This window comes from Centrocercus urophasianus, unplaced genomic scaffold (assembly GCF_019232065.1).
Source record: "Centrocercus urophasianus isolate 14NV4802_14NV808 unplaced genomic scaffold, USGS_Curo_1.0 seq_16, whole genome shotgun sequence".
NCBI classification, from domain to species: Eukaryota; Metazoa; Chordata; class Aves; order Galliformes; family Phasianidae; genus Centrocercus; species Centrocercus urophasianus.
The window spans coordinates 29,226,905-29,246,729 of record NW_024884711.1 but is presented as its reverse complement, the minus strand read 5'-3'; the positions used below and the strand labels follow the sequence as shown (position 1 = coordinate 29,246,729).

Below are 19,825 nucleotides of genomic sequence, written 5' to 3'. Positions count from 1 at the left end.
CAACTAAGGGTAGAGAAAGAGATATCGGTTTATCGTGGAGAAAAATCAATTTATCTGTACTCTATAAAAAACTACAGTGGTTTTTTCTCTAAATATTTTTTGAAAAAGCCCTTGTGAATGTTGGAACCAAAAGTGATCATCAGATGTGTGAACAAGGTTAGCTATATCTGGTCAAAAGGTATGATCTCAAAAAATTCAATGTTGCATCCAGTCTCATTTTTCTTCACTTGTCCAGCAAACAAAAGCAAGGTTACAAAGACACAGCAACCATATAATATCTAAGAAAAAACATCCTTGAAAAACAGGTTTTCTGTAATGTTGGCTATATTATGTATGTACTACGTAGCATACATTTCAAACTCAGTTTCATCAGATAGGCATCATCGAGAATGTTTCATGTACGTGTATATAATCTCTCACCACGTCCAGATATAGTTGCTTGATCTCTGTCAGGGAGTCTGCTGTCAAAGGGAGCCCCTTCTTTCATTATGTTCCACTTAGTATCACTCGTGTTCAGTGTTTTCCATCCACAGAAGTCAGAGTCAAAATTACATACAGTGTAATTAGCTGTTGCACATAGAACAAGATATAATTAAGTTGAAATGGATGTAACATTTTAATGACAATGCTACAGTATTTTATACTTGGATGTAAAAGGAGTTTTAATCAAGAAATCACTGGTATGTTCCACTGAAATGTGGATTTTTTTGGCTGGAGAAAAAGTTGTAAAATATACAGGCAATAAATCAGGCAGGTCCCTCCATTCTTAAACTCAGAACTGAAAAAGAAATCACCTATAAATGAACAAACTGTATCTTATTAAGCGTGAGATCTATACATAGGCTGCCATCAGTTACAGATGTGTAATTGTACTTTTTTCAGAGATGAATTTTACTGGAAATTTAATTATGAGCATATGGTGGGAAAAAAAAATCAAACATACTTAGTAGAAATGAAAAATAGAGTTAAACTACAGACAGGTAGTTTTAAGGCTAAAAGGAAGGTGATTTTCTTTCAGATACACATGGAGGATGTCCCTTCTCACAAACATTTTGCATCTATTTGGTCTGGACAGGTATACCCTTCTTTGGATAAGGAAGTGGCTAGAGCACCATGCCCAACAGGTAGTGGTTAACGGAGTGGTCCAGCTGATGACCCATTACAAGTGGTGCCTCCCAGGGGTCGGTACTGGGGCCCATCTTGTTTAATATCTTTATTGATGACCTAGATGAAGGGATTTAGTGTACCTTCAGTAAGTTTGCAAATGACACCAAGTTGGGAAGTAGTGTTGATCTGCCTGAGGGTAGGGAGGCCCTTCAAAGGGGTCTAGATAAGTTGGATCACTGGGCTGAGGTTCAACAAGGCCAAGTGCCAAGGCCTGCACGTTGGCCACAATAGCCCCCATGCAGCACTATAGGCGGGCATGAGTGGCTGGATGACTGTGAAAAGAAAAGGGACTGGGGGTGTTGGTTGATGCTCAGCTGAACATGAGCCAGCAGTGGCCAAGAGGGCCAATGGCACCCTGGCCTGCATTAAAACTAACATGCCCAGCAGGAGAAGGGAGGTAATCATCTCCCCGTACTCAGCCCTGGTGAGGTCACACCTTGATTACCGTGTTCAGTTTTGGGCCCCTCACTACAAAAAAACCCCAAACACATTGAGGCCCTGGACTGTGTCCAGAGAAGGGCAACAAAACTGGTGAGGGGTCTGGAGCACAAGTCTTATGAGAAGTGGCTGAGGAAGCTGGGATTGAGGAGGCTCAGAGTAGAACTTATCGCACTCTACAACATCCTGAGGGGAGGTTGTGATGAGGAGGAGTTTGACCTCTTCTCCCAGGCAACAAATGTGGCCATTTCCTTGGGTCCTAAGTTGTACCACAGGAGGTTTAGGTTAGGCATAAGAAAGAACTTTTTCTCTCAGAGAGTGGTCAGACATTGGAATGGCCTGCCCGGGGAGATGGTAGAGTCGCCATCCCCGTCAATGTTCAAGAGGCATCTGGATGAGGAGCTATGAGATATGGTTTATCAGCTTGTGGTAGCAATGGTAACGGGAGGGCGGTTGAACAAGGTGATCTGGAAGGTTGTTCTCAATCTTGTAATTCTATGATTTCTAAACAAACATTGAAGAGTAGGCAATTTCCAAAAAGACTACTGTTTCAAAGAGAAAATAGGAAGTGCTCCCAGAACTTCTTGCCAAGCACAACTTGCAGTGTTTACTAAGTATGTATGTTACAAATTTAAAAATATGTAACAGTAACCATACTGCTTCCAATGGTTGATACTAGGCATAGTAATGCAAAACTTCCTTAGATTAGATGACAAATAAACGGGCATCAGCATGGGAGGATTCTGACATCAGCATGAAAGCGGTCTTTTTAATCTTTCAAATGATCTAAGAACTCTTTGTCACTTTCCATGTTTCTATTAATTAGGATTTGTTCATTCATTTTTCACTATGATATAAGAGATCTAGAAGTGATCTCTATTTAATACTAAAAACATTTAATATTTTTTTCACTTCATTAATTTCATTGATTTCAAAGACTGTTACACAGCACAAAATTGAACAAAATTTCTTCCTACAGAAGTTCAGATTTTTCAAGTTTTCAATCATATTTATAGAAATAGACAGAAATTACGAAATACAATAAAACATAAGTACATATAAGTTCTTACAATAAACTACATTTTCACATGCATTCATGTCAAGTTAACTTGAGCAAGAAGAAACATTGGTTTTCCTTCCCTACTGCAATGAAGCAAAGAAAAACCTTAAAGTTAAGAATCCTTCACATTGCTAAGAAGCAGCTGTTTGCCTTTGTTTTTATTCAGTATAGAGGTCTGACAGCTCTGCATCATGAGAGCACTCCATCAAAGAAAACTACTGAGGATATGTTCAAGGATAAATGCTAGAATACCTAAAAGAATAGAGGCTAAAATATACCCTATTGTACCAGATAGAAATTTGTATTGGAATTTAATGTGGATAGATATAGTTCACTCAAAATATCACAGAGGACAATGTCAAGATGATGTGGAAAATGTACACAATGGGAAGAAAGGAACAAAAGAAAAATATAGGACAGATTTTGCTTTAGGTCTCTTTTGTTCAAGACTGCAGAAAGTGCCAGAAAGACAATTTTTCTAAGCTGATCAAACTGCTGAAGAAACAAGTTTCACCTTCAGAGTTCTCTTTCCTGAAAATGGGTGTACATATGAAGTATTCAAGTATTAGCCATTAAAATAGACAACCTTAAAAAGAGTCTTTTTTATTTTAAAGTTTTTCTGTCTTCTTTCTTCTCAGTTATTAGACCAAAGAATCAAACATCTGCTATGACTCACTCATATTTTAGAAAATCACTTTTTCCCTCATGTTTTATTTTTGAGAGGATGAGCATACTTTTGTGCACTGATCAAACAAGATGAGAGCTTTAACCTGAAAGTGCTTAAACACAAACTGAAGCATATAATCTCAATATCTCAGGTTAAACTGAGAAACTGTTAAACTTAATTTCTTTAAATTAAAACATACTAGAAGTGAACTGATAATCAGTGCCACGTGGTAAACCCACTGAAACTGCAGAGGCAACAGCAGATAGAATGCTGGCACAGTTCTGGAAAAGGATTGTGCATTCCCTGGGTCAAGACCTTAATTCCAAATGTGCCACAAAGGACAGCATTGACTCCCTAATCTTTTCTTTCTGTGCACTCTCCAGTTTTTCTTACCCAACTACGATAAAAGCAATATTACCTGGTGACTCCCACTGACTTTTCATGTACACTATGATTACACACTGACTATACTCAGGCTACTGTTTTTCAATTACACAGTGCCAAATCCAAACCTCACTGTCCAAGCCACAGGGTTTAAGATTAAAATGTGTAATAGATTGTGGGCAGAGTAGTATAAACCTTCATATCTAAAATGGCATTTCAACGTTCACACATATAACTTGTTTCATAGATAGTTACTGCATGGCTCTTAAAGTGTTTGAAAGGAACAAAAGGTTAAAACTGTGAAATAAAGAGAACTCAGTCAAAAACTGTTCCTGAATCTTCTCAGTGAATTTGAAAATAAAACATTAATAGTGTCCTCCATCTTGCTTCTCTGAGTGACCTACAACGTTTTAATCTGCTATCCCAAAAATAATTTATATCATCACTAATATCTGAAATATGCATACAGGTTTCATCTGCAACACACATTTACATGTCGCTGTCAATAGAAATAGGTTGTCACTTTTTGTCCCTAGAAAACAAGTGCACTCATCACAAAAGTTATTTTAAAAGCTGCAGTCTCTAAAAATACTTTTAAACTGAGGTCTAAATCATTTAACAATTCTCAAACATTTTCCGTAATTTTCTTTCCTGTTTTTTCTTTTGACACTACAGTGAAAACTATGTCTTCTAAGCAAAGTTACCTTCAACTGAAAACATGATTTAAATAAACCTGAAATATAGCTCATGTCACCCAATATATTTTCTCCCAAAAACTCTGACAGCCTAAGTTAAAGAATAGTTCTAAATGAAGTTCTATGGCAGATTTCAGTTCCTTTCAAATTAAAGAATTATGGATCGTAAACACTGAAGGCAAGGGATATATTTAGAAAAAATGCACAAAATTTTGTGGTCCTATTCACCTTTCTAAACCAAAAACATATTGCTAAGATCAGGCAAAGAAATACAAAGCAGAAAAAAAGAAGCAATACACTGTGAACATGGTCATTAATTCCTATAACAGGAAATACACTAGAAAAAAAAAAAAGAACACATAAGTAGTAGAAGTAAGTTTTCTTATTTTTTTTCTTGCCATTCCTTGGATAGACCTATTTAGGTTTCACTATTCTCTTCAGCACTTTATCCTTCTAAAATTCACTTACAGCAAGCTCCTGGATCCTCATCAGTGTTGTCAGAGCAATCTGGGTAAAAGACACAGGACGATCCAGGCTCAGTAGATTTCCCATTAGTGAAGGCGAATTCTTCTACAGAGCTGAAAGCTGAAGGCTCTGAGCGTGCAGTGTCCAAAAACTGGATGTTATTTAAACAGATGAAGCCTGTCTTGCTCTGGATTGTTCCCTTAAGTGTCAGCTGTGCATTGTTAAAGTTAAAATATTTGCATTAACAGACATAGAAACTTTTTTTTCCTACTGTGAAACAGTAATGCCCTATTTGAAAAAAACACTGGAAGCCTTCCATTAGAAAAAGATGACAAATTTCCAACTGTCTCACTGGCCCATCCGACCAGTTTATTACAAACCCTAATCAATCAGAGAGATGGGGAAGGGGAGGCTGGCAACTATTACAAATTAGGATGATGGGCTAAGGAAAGCAGGTGATAGGAAAGGAGCAAGAATTATGTAAAGTGGGGATAGTCACCACCAAGATCCAGCAGCGCCCCGGTGTAGTCATGCGCAGGGGGCAGAAAGCACAAGGGAAGAAAAGGGGCAAGGATTTCAGACAGAACAGAGAGAAACTAGAGAAAACACACTTTGAGACATAAGCAGATAACTTTCTCTAACTTCCTGTGCCCTTTACTTTGAAATCTAAAGAAGCATTTTCCATTGAAGTCAATATCCAATATTACAAAATCTTCTACCATTGTCAGTTCTCTAGTTGTTCAAATGGAAAAAAAAACAATAACACTAAAAATATTACATGGTTATGTAATTACAGTACCTTTGCTTTCCCTAAGCACAAGTGATCGTGATGTTTCTATATAACAGAGAAACATTTTGGCTGCATAAAACATCTTCACAATTTTGTTTGGTTTTGGATACTACAGATGATCTTATACACATCTGGTTCTTTATATATACTTTTTCTTAAAGGCAAAGGAGATGCAAGTGACAACAACAATTTGTAATACAGCACCTTGCTGAAATGCATTCATTTGATACACATCAAAGTGTCAGTGCTTGCAGTAGGCTTGGTCTTTGCCTTTTCACAGAGATTCAGCAGATTGTTGAAACAGTCAGTTATAAAAGTAATTCACATTATAATGAAAAAAAAAAACGTTGACAAAATTATTTAAAATAGAAGCCTTTAATTCTTTTCTGTAAATTAAAAAGAAAAAATCAAGGGGGAGATACTCTCCCAATTATTCATTCATGCTATTCCACTGAAATCACACAATCATTCACATCATCCCACAGTGGTATTTGTATTTAAACGAACTGTTAATAACTAAGACGGACTCAGTTGCTCTGCTAAACTATGCTGACATATGTATGCATTTTCTTGCATGTCATTAAGGCCAATAGTTTCATGCTGTACACTTATTACTGACCTGTGATCAGAGCTTTACTCAACCGAAGTAATGAGGAACAGAACCCTTCAGGATATATATACAAACTTAACAAATTCCTGCATATCCTAAAACATTTACAGACAGCAAGGTAAAGCATTTTCAAAAGACAAAGCACTTGCCTTTTTCACTCATACCTTTAATTTTTCTAGCCCTGTTGGTATCCGTATATACGCTTTGGCCCATTCTTTGTTAGTCGTGATGTTGCTTTCCCACAAGACATACTCCTCCTATGGAATGTAAATATAACGTTAAAAGTTATCTTTTGACCTTCTTTTGATCAGTCACTTACAGTAATTGTTTTTTTTTTTAATACCCTAGACAGATCATCACCGTATATGTAGTTGTGAGGAAATACAACATCAGAAATTAATTTGCAATCTTTGCATCAGTCTCTGTGAAGTGAGGCAAACAAATATTTACAGTGATTAAATGAGTTATTATTAATTATTAGAAGCTAATGTGGTATTTAATTAGCATGAATGATACGTAAATTAAACCATACTATTGCTGGCTTTAACTATATATTTCCATGGCATTCTCAACACCAGCTCCTCTTTTAGAAATAATTATTCCTCATAAGTTGTGTTACTATGAGATTCAGTTTTCTTTCTCAGAAAGCAACTTTGAGGTCTGTCAAAATTACCCAATAAACTGTAAAGAAAACATATTTTTTTAATCTGTAATTTTTTCAGTTACTTCAATTCCCATTTTTACTTTACCTCCTGGAAATGATAGCAACATGCTAAGGTTCCCTTTACGCAAGTATTCAAAGCCCCATTAATGTAACTATCTGACAAAAAAAACCCTCATTTTTGTTCTGCTTCTTGTTGTGATCCCAACTGGAAAACAATGGGACCAGTGTAAAGAAAAGGAGTATAGTAATGTGAACTTCCAAGCCCTGAATAAAATCTCAAGAATCTGCACCAAAAAGAGCAAAAGAAGAAAGCTGAAGGGAAAGGGAAGGGGAAGAGTAGGAAAATTTAATATAGGATATAAATAAACAGACAATTACACAAATAAACTGTGAGGTGAGACCCCTATTGTGATACTATGCAAAGAATTTGTCATATCTTTTCCACAAAGGATATTACAAAATTAGAAGCAGTTCAAAACCAACCAAGCAAAAAAGATATGGAGCAGGATAAGAGAAACAGAAAGTATGTTGTACAGAGAAAATTTGAAAGAATATTAAGTGTACTTATGTAAGATGAATAAATGGAAATATCATAAGTTAAGAAATTCCATCAATTTCATAGACAAGGAGAGTTATCTTTTTTCTGCCTTGCAATATACAAGTACTTATCCTCTTTTCCTATGAAGGATTCCACTATTGTGACATGTTAAAAAAGTTGAAAGACCATTACTCCATTGAGTAAGCATTCAAAAATTAGTTTTGGAAAACTGTAGGACAGGGCTAAGTCAATATCCTAGTTCCAAGTGTAAAATGATATAAGAGAACAAATTTGGACAAGCCATATGACATACAAGCCAAATAAAAGTCAGTTTTGAGTTTTCACATTAGTATAAGATGTGGGTATTTTTCTACTAGTTCACTTGTTATGTACTCATAGTTGCTTATCAAAAGACTTTCAATACTGAGGACAATTCAAGCTGTGCAAATCATGCTGCTTTTTGCTAATTCAAGCTGTGCAAATCATGCTTCTTTTTGCTAAATAATTCAGTTTCCAGAAGAAGTCTGCAACATCCAGATATAAGACACAGACAAGGATGGTTTACTAGAAAGCGCACTTCATGACAAGTTAAAAGTATAGCCTGATTTTAACCGTAGTTTAAATGATTTCTTTTAGTAATATACGAGTGACAATATCTGGGTATGCATCCCTACACACATACACACCAGTAAACAATAAACGCAGAGGATTCCTACAAGGTACACATATTTGAAAGAAGCCTGCATGTATCTGCTAACTACAATTTTTTTCACACTTGATTAACCACTTAGGTACCCATTCTCATAGCTACCTTTCTTCCCAATTTATTTGAATAAAGATAGCTTGTGGAAGTAGACTATTGATTTTTCTGCTTGCAGCATCCAGACTTGCCAGGGCTGTTTTCATACTGACATCAGGGGCAACAACTTTCCAAGTCAGTTATTGTATTATGGACATTATATTACCCTCTGATTTTGTACAGCTCTAATAAGCCAATAACACACGATATTTTCCATCTTCACAATGTTTCTCTGTAGCGTTACTGTCAATACTTCTACAAATGGATTAGACTCTCTAGCACATTCCTTGCTTCTCTTGCTGTCTTTTAGAAGGTTCAGTATATCAGTTTTACTGTACTTTCTCCTGAGATTTATGTTAGTGATTCAGCAAAGTTGTTCAAGATACCTTCTGTCTATTCCCTTTACATTGATATAACACTATCTGCAAACAAGTTTTGTAAGACTAAAATGTACAAGAATTATAGGATTTGTATTTTCTTATCATTTTTTTTCCTAAGATAATGCTACTGAGATTTGAGGAATGAAGGAGATTATCATGACTTTTTCTTATCAACTCATTTTCTAAACTACAGCATTTTTTATTTTTGACATCTCACTACAGATACTTTCACATACTGCTGTGCAACTGCTCTCATCATTTTGTTCCAGCTTTTTTCATCTCAGTGTAATTTAGAACAAAGTCTTATTTGTTCCTTCAAAATGATTAATGCACAATCTTTTACTTCTGCAGATGAGTGTGGTGGCATGGGTTTTGCCAGCACTGCTGAACACTTGCTGAAATTTTAATGTCTTAGTGTAAAAACATGCCTGCACATATAAACAGAAGTTGTGGGCAATTTTATTTTTAACATATATCCATCTTTTGCGTAGGCCATACAAGACACAAAGATTAAGAAGTTAAAAGACAGAAATATAAGCTTATTACTTCATTGGAAACATAAGTAACAGAGAGAACACGATAGCCTGAAGTCAACAGTATCTTACTTGAAAACTGAAAGTAAAAAAAAAAAAGTGTTCAATTTATTGAATGATGAAGATGATTAACACTGCCAAACGTGAATGCAGTCATGGGCTGAGATCGAATATTAAATATACATAAGCCTAAAGTACTGAAACTGGGAAGGAAAGAAGTACTAAAATAAAGAATACATAGCGAATGAAATATCTTACTGCAAACAAACAACTGAAAAATTGTGAAGAAATTACAGATCCTTTGTTCTCCCAGTTCTCTGTTATAGGTAAGGGAAAAATATACAAAATATACAATGATACAAAATACACAATTACAGCAAAGCTAGCTGACAGTTGACCACTTCTAAGACACTGGAACAAATTGCTAACAATAACAGCCAGAGAATCAAAAATGAGAGACCTACACTAGTTGTTTTTATTGATGGGAAAGTCACATTCAGCCAGTATAATCTGTTTTTTTCTCGACATTATAAACAACATTGAAAAAAAAAAGGAAATGTCTTGACTTTATTAAGGCTTTTAAAAACCTCACAGGACATTCTTCAAGCAAATTGAGATTTGGTACAAATAACAAACAAACAAAAGCCCAGTAATTTTCTCTACACTCCATATCAAAGAACAATTCAAATTCCCTGTCATCCATCTAATGTCGTAATATCCATTTTAGAAAATATTCTTACTCATCTCTGGTCTCTCTTTTAAAAGGGGTGAGGAAGTCTAGGAGTACACTGGTAGCATCTGCAGTGCAGAACTGAACTGAGAGGTGTACATTAAATACAATTTAGTTGCTGTGTCAGGCTCATCTGTACAGAGCCGTAGTACGAGTTAATCCAAGGCTGGAGGTTTTAACCACTAAATATAGCAAAAGTGAAAAGACTGCACGCTACTAGATCATAAAACTGAGAGATTATTTTGAATGATGAGCTCCAAGATAGACTCTATTGTCCGTAATCAGAATCAACACTGGATTCTCATTTCTGCTCAATATTTGTCTCCTTTTGAAAAATCATTGTTTCTTCATAAACAATTAAGCAGCAAAATATACAAAAGTTACTGCTTCCATTAATTTAAGTCTTCCAGATGAGTCTGTATTCAAATACAAGTTCTCTCATGGTGTTTTTGTTTGTTTGTTTGTTTGTTTGTGTGTGTGTGTGTGTGTGTGTGTGTGTGTGTGTGTGTGTGTGTGCTTACATATTTGTTTCTTTGTTTGTTTTTCCCCAGGAAAGGAAACTTAAATAGAATCCATCGTTTTTGCCTATGCAAACCATCGACATCACCATTCTCAGTGTCTTTCAACGTTGCAAATATCAATGTATTCTGATCAGAATACATTATAATTCCCTGGTATGGAAGCAGGTCACAGGAAAAAAAAAAACACGTCCTCTTTATTGATGGATGAAAAAAAAAAGAAAAAAGAAAGAAAAAAGAGCCTGCAGTCTTTCATAAATGCTTGAAGATATAATGGAAGAGAAATAAGATGTTTGTTACATTTTCCTATATTTAGACCCCTTGACAAGTGTTATACTTCAGGCTTTTGCATTCTAGCTTTGTGAACTAAGCATTAGTTAGACCAGCTTGTGCTGTGGGATAAAAATAACTTAAATCCAACATCAAGATATGAGACACATCAGCAAGATCACCTGACCATTTGCAGAAACATTCCACAGGGCAAGGGAGCTAAGAAAGAAATAACTGTTACCATCCAGTTGTCATTTGTGTTTCAGCTTGACATGGTTACTGTATCTACTAGTGGTAGAAGAAAATTACTACGCTAAAACAGTTCACAAAATGAATCAGGTGGCTAAGCAAGAGCTTTCCAGGCATGTTAAGTCAGTAACTTCATCCTGTGACTTCACTGAGAACAAGCATAGCTTCAGCACTCCTGATGCTGTTTTTCTCATTTCCAGTGCAGAGAGGACACTAGAAATTCTGCTACTATAGATTTTCCCCTAAAATTCCCAAATCATTTCAGTCTGTAATAGAGCTTCCCCTTGAAGTTTATTGCAGAACATTCACCACCACACTAATTTATAGGAGACAGTGGAACAATGCAAAGTGACTGTTCACACAAACTAATTGAGAGGTAAGCATGTGGTATTGTTTGTTTCCTTGCAGTTTGGCTGGAAAGAGTTGGGATGTTGGATCTGGAACGTTTGAAAAGTAATTCATGCTTCTTACCTGATTGGTATACAGCACTGCCTTGAGAACGCTGTTATCTGCCATGGAGTACTGAAATTGAAAATGGCAGCTCTTGCTGGAGCAATGACACATGGAGCTGTTTAGATAAGCATTTCTATATAATGCACTGTCATTAGCTTCTAGACACACTAAATGGCCTAAAAAATTAAGAAAAAAAAAAAAGAGTTCTTTCACAAAACAAATCTTGTATGTCTCAGCCTTTGAAAATAAGAATTGCTTTGCTACAGTTAAACCATGGCCCCATTCCTCTTACAGTGGAATCTGACTGTCATGCTGATTATGCGACTTGGATGTTACCTAAGCATTTCCTATTAACAAGATAGATATCTATCTGCATTTTCCCCAGAAACGACATCAGTTGACAGAACTTGTCACTTGCTGCATTGAAAGCTGTAAGCAGCTACACTTTGATACCTACTCTCAAATGTATTTGGAAACTTGGTTTTCTTTCTTTCTATTACATTTTCCAGAAAGCATCTCTTATAGTAATACTTCTGTGGAATTATCAAAATAAGGGGGAAAGCATTCTTCTTCCTTACTGCTACAGGAGGCAATAGCATCTCCACCATACGTAATTAAGGTCTTTAGTTCTAAGCCAGAATTTCTGCAACAAAGTGTTGAGAGCATATTGTCTTTCCATCTGAAGCAGAAAAGCAATTTGTGCTCTTCTTGACCTATTGCCCTTGATAAAAGCATTCCTACAGAGATTTAAAAGAGTACCCCATCCCTTCAGTGTCTTTTATCTGTCAGAAATAAAAAGGCTAAATGCTTTATCAAACATAGCAAATCTGTTTCCTCCTCTCTCATGAGTCACTGACTATTTTGCTATCTTCTGAAGCAGGTGTTATAATAAACTCTGATTAAAGGTCTTGAATTTGAAATTTCTATATTCACGTGCCTGAATGCAAGTCATTTCAGATGCAGATGTTACCAAAGTTATTTCAAGCTGAAGGGAGAAACTCTCATTTCGCAAGGAAAAACTCTGATTTTTGCAAGGGACCACATTCTTTTCCATTTGTTGGCCGCTTGCACTTCATGATATGCAACTTTTCATACCAAAATACATGCTTGCAATTTCTTTGGATAATTCCTTACTATTTCCTTTTTCATAATTCACAGCCACAGCAGTTAGACATGATAGAAAGAAAATATTACAGATGTAATCCATTCTATTTGAAAGAGATCAATAAATGCAAAGAGCTTCTAGCTGTTTGGCTAGATTTTCTTGACTTTTAATCTATGCTATTAATTTCTAGAGTAACAACTGAGCCTTCAGATAAAACCGAGTCAAAGAATGTCAGCTTTTTCTTTCTAGCAAGTTCTCTTCCATAGCAGGACAGCTCTCCCTGAACAACTCCCTTGTAAATTTCCCACTGAACTCCTCTGGAGAAGAAGATTCAAATCTGATCTGCCACTGTTTCTACTATTTGGAGATAAATTTTGAAGAACTCTCAAGTCAGGAGCAAAATCTTAAAAAGAGTAACAACAAAGAAGCTAATGCAACAAAATAGATCAGACTTTTTCATGTTTAAAATATTTACCTATGAAATACTAATTTTAAAAGACATGAAGCTGTCTTTTATTATTTTTCTTCAATCTCAATCACTGCTCTTGTTACACAAAGAATTGGTTCCATTAGTTTCTTATTAAATAAATAAATGCAGGAAACTAGATTAATCCAATATAAGAATAAATTATGGAAGTGATATAGTATGCAGGAAACAACGCTAAAGAAAGAAGAAGTATTTTATGAACATATTAAAGGAGAATATAAAACCTCTGTAAGAACCTTTGACCCTAGAGAAATTAACAGAAAAATTATAGAGAAGTACAATACAACACTAGAGAAAAGAAGCAATAAAAGTAAAAAAGAAAGAAGTCAGCCAAGGACAAAACATTTTATTAAATTTAAGAATGCCAAGAAAGGAAGATTATTCAAAACCTATAAACAATCCTTTCTCTATAAATATAATTGCCTAGATCACAGCTTCATAATTCATTTTCTTACTTCTCTTCTATTTATAGTAGTAAAAGTCTTGATCAAAATCATAAACTAAAGCTTAGTCAAGCTCTATTTGCATTGCAAGTTTGAGCCATCAAACATATTTTTGCTGTTTGCATACCATTTCTCTAGCTTTCTGAATTTTATTTAATATCTAGCCTTTCAATTTACTCATCTAAAAATCTGCATGAGTTGAAATGATTACTATATTGAAAGAGAAGCTGTCATAGTTCAGATTTTTCAATACCTTCCAATGTTAAGAGTTAACTGCTGTGTGTTGTTTTGACACTTATTTGTTCTCATATTTTTTTTTCATTTATGATAGATATCAAAGGACAGAGAGCTTCCCCAGCCTGTTCTTTGTGTTATGTGTGAGCCTTCTCAGTACGATATTTATACAATAATGCTCAAGCACCTATAGAATAGATATTTCAGAATGTGTTCTGCTTCTACAGAGGTTTCTTATACTTTACTCCTGCAAAAGCTACTTACATACTTTCAGTGTCATTTCTGTTAACAAAATATTGCCATAAAAGAGACACCCATACCAATTATTAGTTCATACCAATACCAATTACTTACTGTTGTTAGATGTCCATGTGAAAATTTAAAAGGTACTCTGATTTTTTTCTTTTCAAAATAAAATATGTTTTACTAATCTGTATGCTCTCTGTTGTACATAAATGTTATCTTTCAGAAATTTATTTTAATAGAGCTTACACACTTTTTGATTAATATTTTATTGACATAAATGCTGAAAATTTCTTTAAAAATGTGTCTCAAATCAGTACAATACCTAATCATTCATTCTTCTGCTTTCAGTGAGATGGAGCACACTTCTGTGGGCACAGAGATCAAACAGAAAGCCATGTGCTATCAGTTCCTCAAAACTGCATCACAAATTACACCATTACAAACAATTGTTACTTAGCCCTTCTGAAGACAGTCTCTATTGAAAAACCAAACACTTGGTTGGCATGGCAATTCCATTTCATGTTACAACACACATCTGTATCCATTAACCTTTCAAAAGACTTCTTACATAAATCTGTAGATAAGCACTGCAAAAACAAGCTTTGAAAACAAGTTTCCTTATTTCTGAAAACGGTATTATTTCTGTTGTCTTTAAAATCATAAACGTTTTTAAATTAATCTTTTCTCTATTATTCACTTGTAAAGGTTTAAAATTAACTTTCTGATCACATGCTCAGAGTCATACTACACAAGTAAGACAGCCAGGAATCAAAACAACAAACAATAGAAAAATACACAAAACAGAAGAACAATGCCAGAACTTCAGTGGATTTAAATTAACTGAAGACCTGTTGTACAGATCTCATACTAAGAATTAAGTATAGAATAAACTGATTATTAGTTTATATTGGAATTCTTTCATTAAAATCTTCTACATCTTACTAGCACACATGTTCACAGCATCCTTACTAAATAGTTAAAGCAAAATCTAAATTAAGTATAAATTCATATAATTATTTGTCATTGTCATGCTCTATTTCCACACTGGGTCACCACTTTTTCCCCAAAAGCACCAAATTATCCATGACAGCTAGGAACTACATATTAACTTTAGTTCTCACCTTTAGTATCATTGCTGTGAACTTTCACAGAGGAACAGGAAGGAATCTGGTGCCCAGATTGCAGTTGTGCCCACAAAGCAGGCACAATTGGCTGATTGGAATTCCACTCGCACATGCCAAGCTCAAAGTTGGAAGTCTGTAGCGCTAAGAGACAAAGGAAAGCAATCACTTAACTTATTAGTTATCAGACTATTTCTCATTGAATATATTTGCTTGTTAAACTGGCAATTTTTCTGCCTCTGGTTTCCTCAAGTGTTCAGGCTATTGATGAGAGCTATTTAATATTTCAGGCTGCTGTCTTGAGTAATACTATTTTAAAAAAAAATTCCTTAAAGATAAATGATTTTGTCAGAGCAGTGAGCTGGTATTTGTGTTAGCTGATCACTGCAACCTTGGTAAATTCATTCCCACAAAAAGCATTGCCAGGAAACATCAAAATTGACATGTCATGAAGAAAAATATTTATATTCTTTCCTACATGATGCCACCATAAAATCACTTCAAATTTCAGTTTAACAATATTTCCATATCCCTTGCAACAAAAGACTCCATTTTAGAACCAAAAGATTCTGAACACCACATTAAGAATTTTTAAGTTCTTGAAGCTTGAGATGTCACATGGTAGATGTAAAATGTTGTGTAATTAACTATGGCTAGAGGAAGAAAGTAAAGATTTTAGGCATGATTTTAAGTACAAAAAATGTCTACTTTTCAACATTTTGGTGTAAAAGCAATCTTCTATTTAAGATGAACTTTTAAATTGATGTCAAAATATCTCAGAGAGAACACAAAGCTTCCTAATGATTTGGAGAAAGAAATTTATGTTGGTATACATACACATTACTGTCTATTGCATTTCAAAGTCATTGTGATATTCACAATATTGATGTCTCAGTAATACATCCTGTCCAACTGATGCTATAAACCTGTCATTCCCTCCATTTATTCCAATGTTGCATAAGAACGTTCCCTTTTCTTCAGCTAAGTGCATCAACTTTGATGAGCTTGCTGACAACTTATTTCCCACGGAAAACACAAAATCCTAGATTGATTCATAAAAAATTTATTTTGGCAAATTCCAACACTTGAAGAGAGTTGCAATAAACTCAAAGGGAGAGTGGAGTTCATTGTTAAACACTAATTATTAGAAATACTTCAATTAATTCTGCATTTTTTAATTCATTTATAAATATTTGAGGAATTTTCCTTTGCAAATAATCTGTCTCGAAACAAAACACCCATTTTCTAACATCTAATAACAGTAATATTAACACTTTGGTTTGGTTTTGTTGTGTGCTTTTTTTTTTTTTATACTTCCATCCCCACAATAACTCATTCTGATGACCTCATGCCAAGTAGTGCATTTTGTATATTAAAGTTTGTATCTTTGCATGAACAGAATTAACTAAGGAGTTATGTTTAGCTGGGATGATGCCAGTTGTAAAATTTCATACTGTATTTTTTTCTTTTAATGAAATTTAGAAGCGGTGTGTACAAAATACTACAGTTTAAAAACTGAGTCAGTGAGTTAAAAAGGAAAAAGAAAAAAAAAAATCACACTAATATTGTAGACAAGCTAGATAGCTTTTGCATTGCAAGCAGCATCAGAAGGACAACACAAATACCTCATTCTCCCTCAGTGGTTCATGCCTTCAGTGTCTTTGTTCTCATGCCTGTGGCAAAATCAGTCCTAATAAAGGAGTTCTTTGTACATGCTTTGTCAGTATTCAAGAGGGATGTCTTAAGGGCAATTGTAGATACATGGATAAGAATATAAAACCTTTGAATGATATGTCTACTAGAGTTATAATTATAGGAGATTGTCTTACATCTGTTCTAGAACGTAATTTTACTATTTTCTGTTTGATAGCTAAAGTAGTTATTTTGGATGATAATCGAAGCAATTTGACAACTGTTTGGAAGAAAATACAACTAGGATATTTTAAATTGCTATGCTCAAAATTGTTTGTATGTACAAAAATCTTTTTTCAAAAGTGGACATGAGAATGCGAGAGTGCATTTTGGGGATAGAGGGATAGAAAAAGACTTCAAATCTTCATGAAATTACATTTGTTTTTATCCATTAAAGTTTGGATTAGGAAACTCCTAAAAACACAAATGCATAAGCTACTTTATTCATGACCCTCACAACACTCTCATACTAATGAATACATCCGCACAATTCAGTTCACATGTTTACACTGGCATTGAAAATTTGAAAGATTTCATGGATTTTTTTCTACAAATTTAAAAGAAGACTAATTGCATAAAAGCTTAACAAGATATTCCTTAAGAAATACAGAAAAAGTTACTTATAATTCAGGCTACCATTAACCTGACCTTTTACTTTAATCACTAGAAGATGTTCAACAGTAAAATTACTCTTGCAGGCAGAAGACTAAAATTTTTGACCTGTTCATTAGCTGCTGTGAGCAACTGCTACTTAGATTTCTCCTAATGAAGTTCATTTCTAATGTTGACACAGGATAAGAATAGGCTCTTAATGGACTATGTCTGAGTGCTGTAGCTCAATATGTGTACCTCACTACATATTTCAATTGTTGTCATCTTAGCTAATTTTAGCACATAGATTTAACAGTACTGTTGATTATGTTTGTTTCTATTTTTAATGTTTTTCTCTCTTTGAAACAGTATTTCATCTCTGTGACTGATATGCTTTTTGTTTATGCTTGCTTTAGAAGCACTTTGTTTATGGAAAAAAAAAAAAAAGAATCAGTATATTTGTATGGAAAGACTTATATCCACCCACTCAAGTAATCGTGTACGTTGTTAGATTCTGGCAATGTTTTTTTTTTTGTTTGTTTGTTTGGGCTTTTTTTTTTTTTAATATATATTTGAGCCTGTCCTTTTATCTCCAGAAATCCTCCAAGCAACAGAACAAAGCCAGGAGAATCCTACATGTTTCATCTTTCCTTTTTTCATTGGCAGTTTCAAACTCAACTTCGTCTGAGTTCACAGACAAGGATGCACATAGTTTTAAATTAGCATCCTTTAAGTAGCTCATTTAAGTAGCACTGCTAGGAAACCTCTACAAAACAGAAAAGCAAGATCAGCAACAACACGAAAACATTTATATGAAATTAGCTTCTGCAGCTGTTCACTTTAAAAAAAAAAAGTCAAAACATGGAAAGCCTTATACAACTGAGTCTAGTAAGCTCAAACTTCATTTTTCTACAATAGAGATCTCCTTTGCATGCCTGAATCTTTAAGATTTGTGTCTTGTTCTTACTACAATCTGCTTATGATTGCTCAGCACTTCTAAAATGTTAACCACATCCTTCTATTTTCCCAATGGGACCTCTGGAGAACTTTGTTTTATACTACAGTACAAAAATATTAAAAAACTTGTTTCTGATATGCATCCAACATGGCATCCATACCTCACATCAAATTTAAAGACCAGACCCTCACAGTCTGTGCCATGTCTCAGAGTCTGGAAGCAAAAGGGATGTTTTGAACCAGAACTGTACTGAGCTGATGCTGTAACCTGAGTACAACACTGTAATCCTCTTCTGTAATATAGAGCAGCAAGTAATATAATTTTTGCTAGAATGGGTTGTATCTTTTTCCCATGAAACTGTGTTGGGTTAAAAAGCGAAAGACAATGTTTTGCAGCAGAATCTCAATACACATAGATGGTTCAGCTGCAGACACGCATAGATAATTCAGCTGCAGAGCTGACAGCCTGACTCTACAGCACTTGGATGTAGCAGAGCAGAACAAAATCCCCCCTACAGCTGAGGAGCAGGACCTTTCACATTTTTAAAAATAAACAGAAGAGCTTTGGGAATTTCCCTAAACTCAGCTCCGAGGCTTTCCCTGAGTTTATGAAAATATCAGTTCTTTGGTTTGATTTTGGGCAGAAAGAATCTTTGGCCAATGAAACCTTAGTGTTCTCCTATGCAGGTATAGCGTAACATACTAGATTTCTTGAGGTATTGATTGTCATTCTTTGCAACTACATTTAGATGTAATTTGACAGATGATGGTTTAGAGGAATGAAAAAAACATGTAAAAACATGGAGTTAAGAAAGTCTTTAAGTACCATATGTCTCTCTCTTTGTGTTTCTCTTCTAATCAAAGCAAAAAGCAAAGACAATGAACAATTTCCTGAAAAATAAGTATTCTTACCAGATGCTAGAGAACATCCTTCACTGAAAGAAACATCATCAATAGCAACTGTTACATTTTGTCTCTGGTTCTCCACCATCCCATGGAAAATAACCTGCAGAGTTTAACATGAAATCAATAAGAAATGACATTCACCAGTGCAACAAATGAAGGAGCAAAATCAAACTAATTTTACTAGAAAAGATCTGGGAACCACAGCAAAATATATTAAAATCTAAGCAGGGATCATAACACTTAGGAAACAGATAAACATACATTTTACCAAACCATTCTTCCCTCAGAGAGTAGAAATATTTATGTTTTCTGGCTGTTTTTAAAATTTACCAGTGACCTGGAACAAAGTCAGGGCAACAAACACATTTTCAGTTTAGAAGCCTCCCATCAACAAGTTTTCAGCCAAAACAAATCTTGAAGAGTATTCAGAATGGAAAGCAAAACTCAACATTTATTCTGTTCCAACATTACAATAGTGATGCTTTTCCTAAAAACATCCTCTGTATTTAGATAAAGCTACAAACATTATACATGTCTGTCTTATAGGCAGATTTTAACTTACTGCAGTGAAGTAGGAGGGAACTGACCAACCACACTTCTTGGAAAGCAGCAAAGACTCATAGTACTAAATTT

The 19,825-nt window shown here is 34.7% G+C and overlaps 1 protein-coding gene across 3 annotated transcripts in view; it reads right to left on the bottom strand.

The window, feature by feature from the left end:
- The window catches only part of MALRD1 (MAM and LDL receptor class A domain containing 1), a 207,557-nt gene that overhangs the window by 178,616 nt on the left and 9,116 nt on the right, over positions 1 to 19,825 (bottom strand). For all 3 annotated transcript variants that reach the window (XM_042817546.1, XM_042817544.1, XM_042817545.1), the window contains exons 5-10: positions 19,199 to 19,292; positions 15,047 to 15,190; positions 11,429 to 11,586; positions 6,441 to 6,533; positions 4,880 to 5,087; positions 421 to 567 (exon numbers count right to left, since the gene is read on the bottom strand). In XM_042817546.1, the coding sequence (XP_042673480.1) occupies positions 421 to 567; positions 4,880 to 5,087; positions 6,441 to 6,533; positions 11,429 to 11,586; positions 15,047 to 15,190; positions 19,199 to 19,292 (844 nt within the window). The remainder of the gene's footprint in view (positions 1 to 420; positions 568 to 4,879; positions 5,088 to 6,440; positions 6,534 to 11,428; positions 11,587 to 15,046; positions 15,191 to 19,198; positions 19,293 to 19,825) is intronic.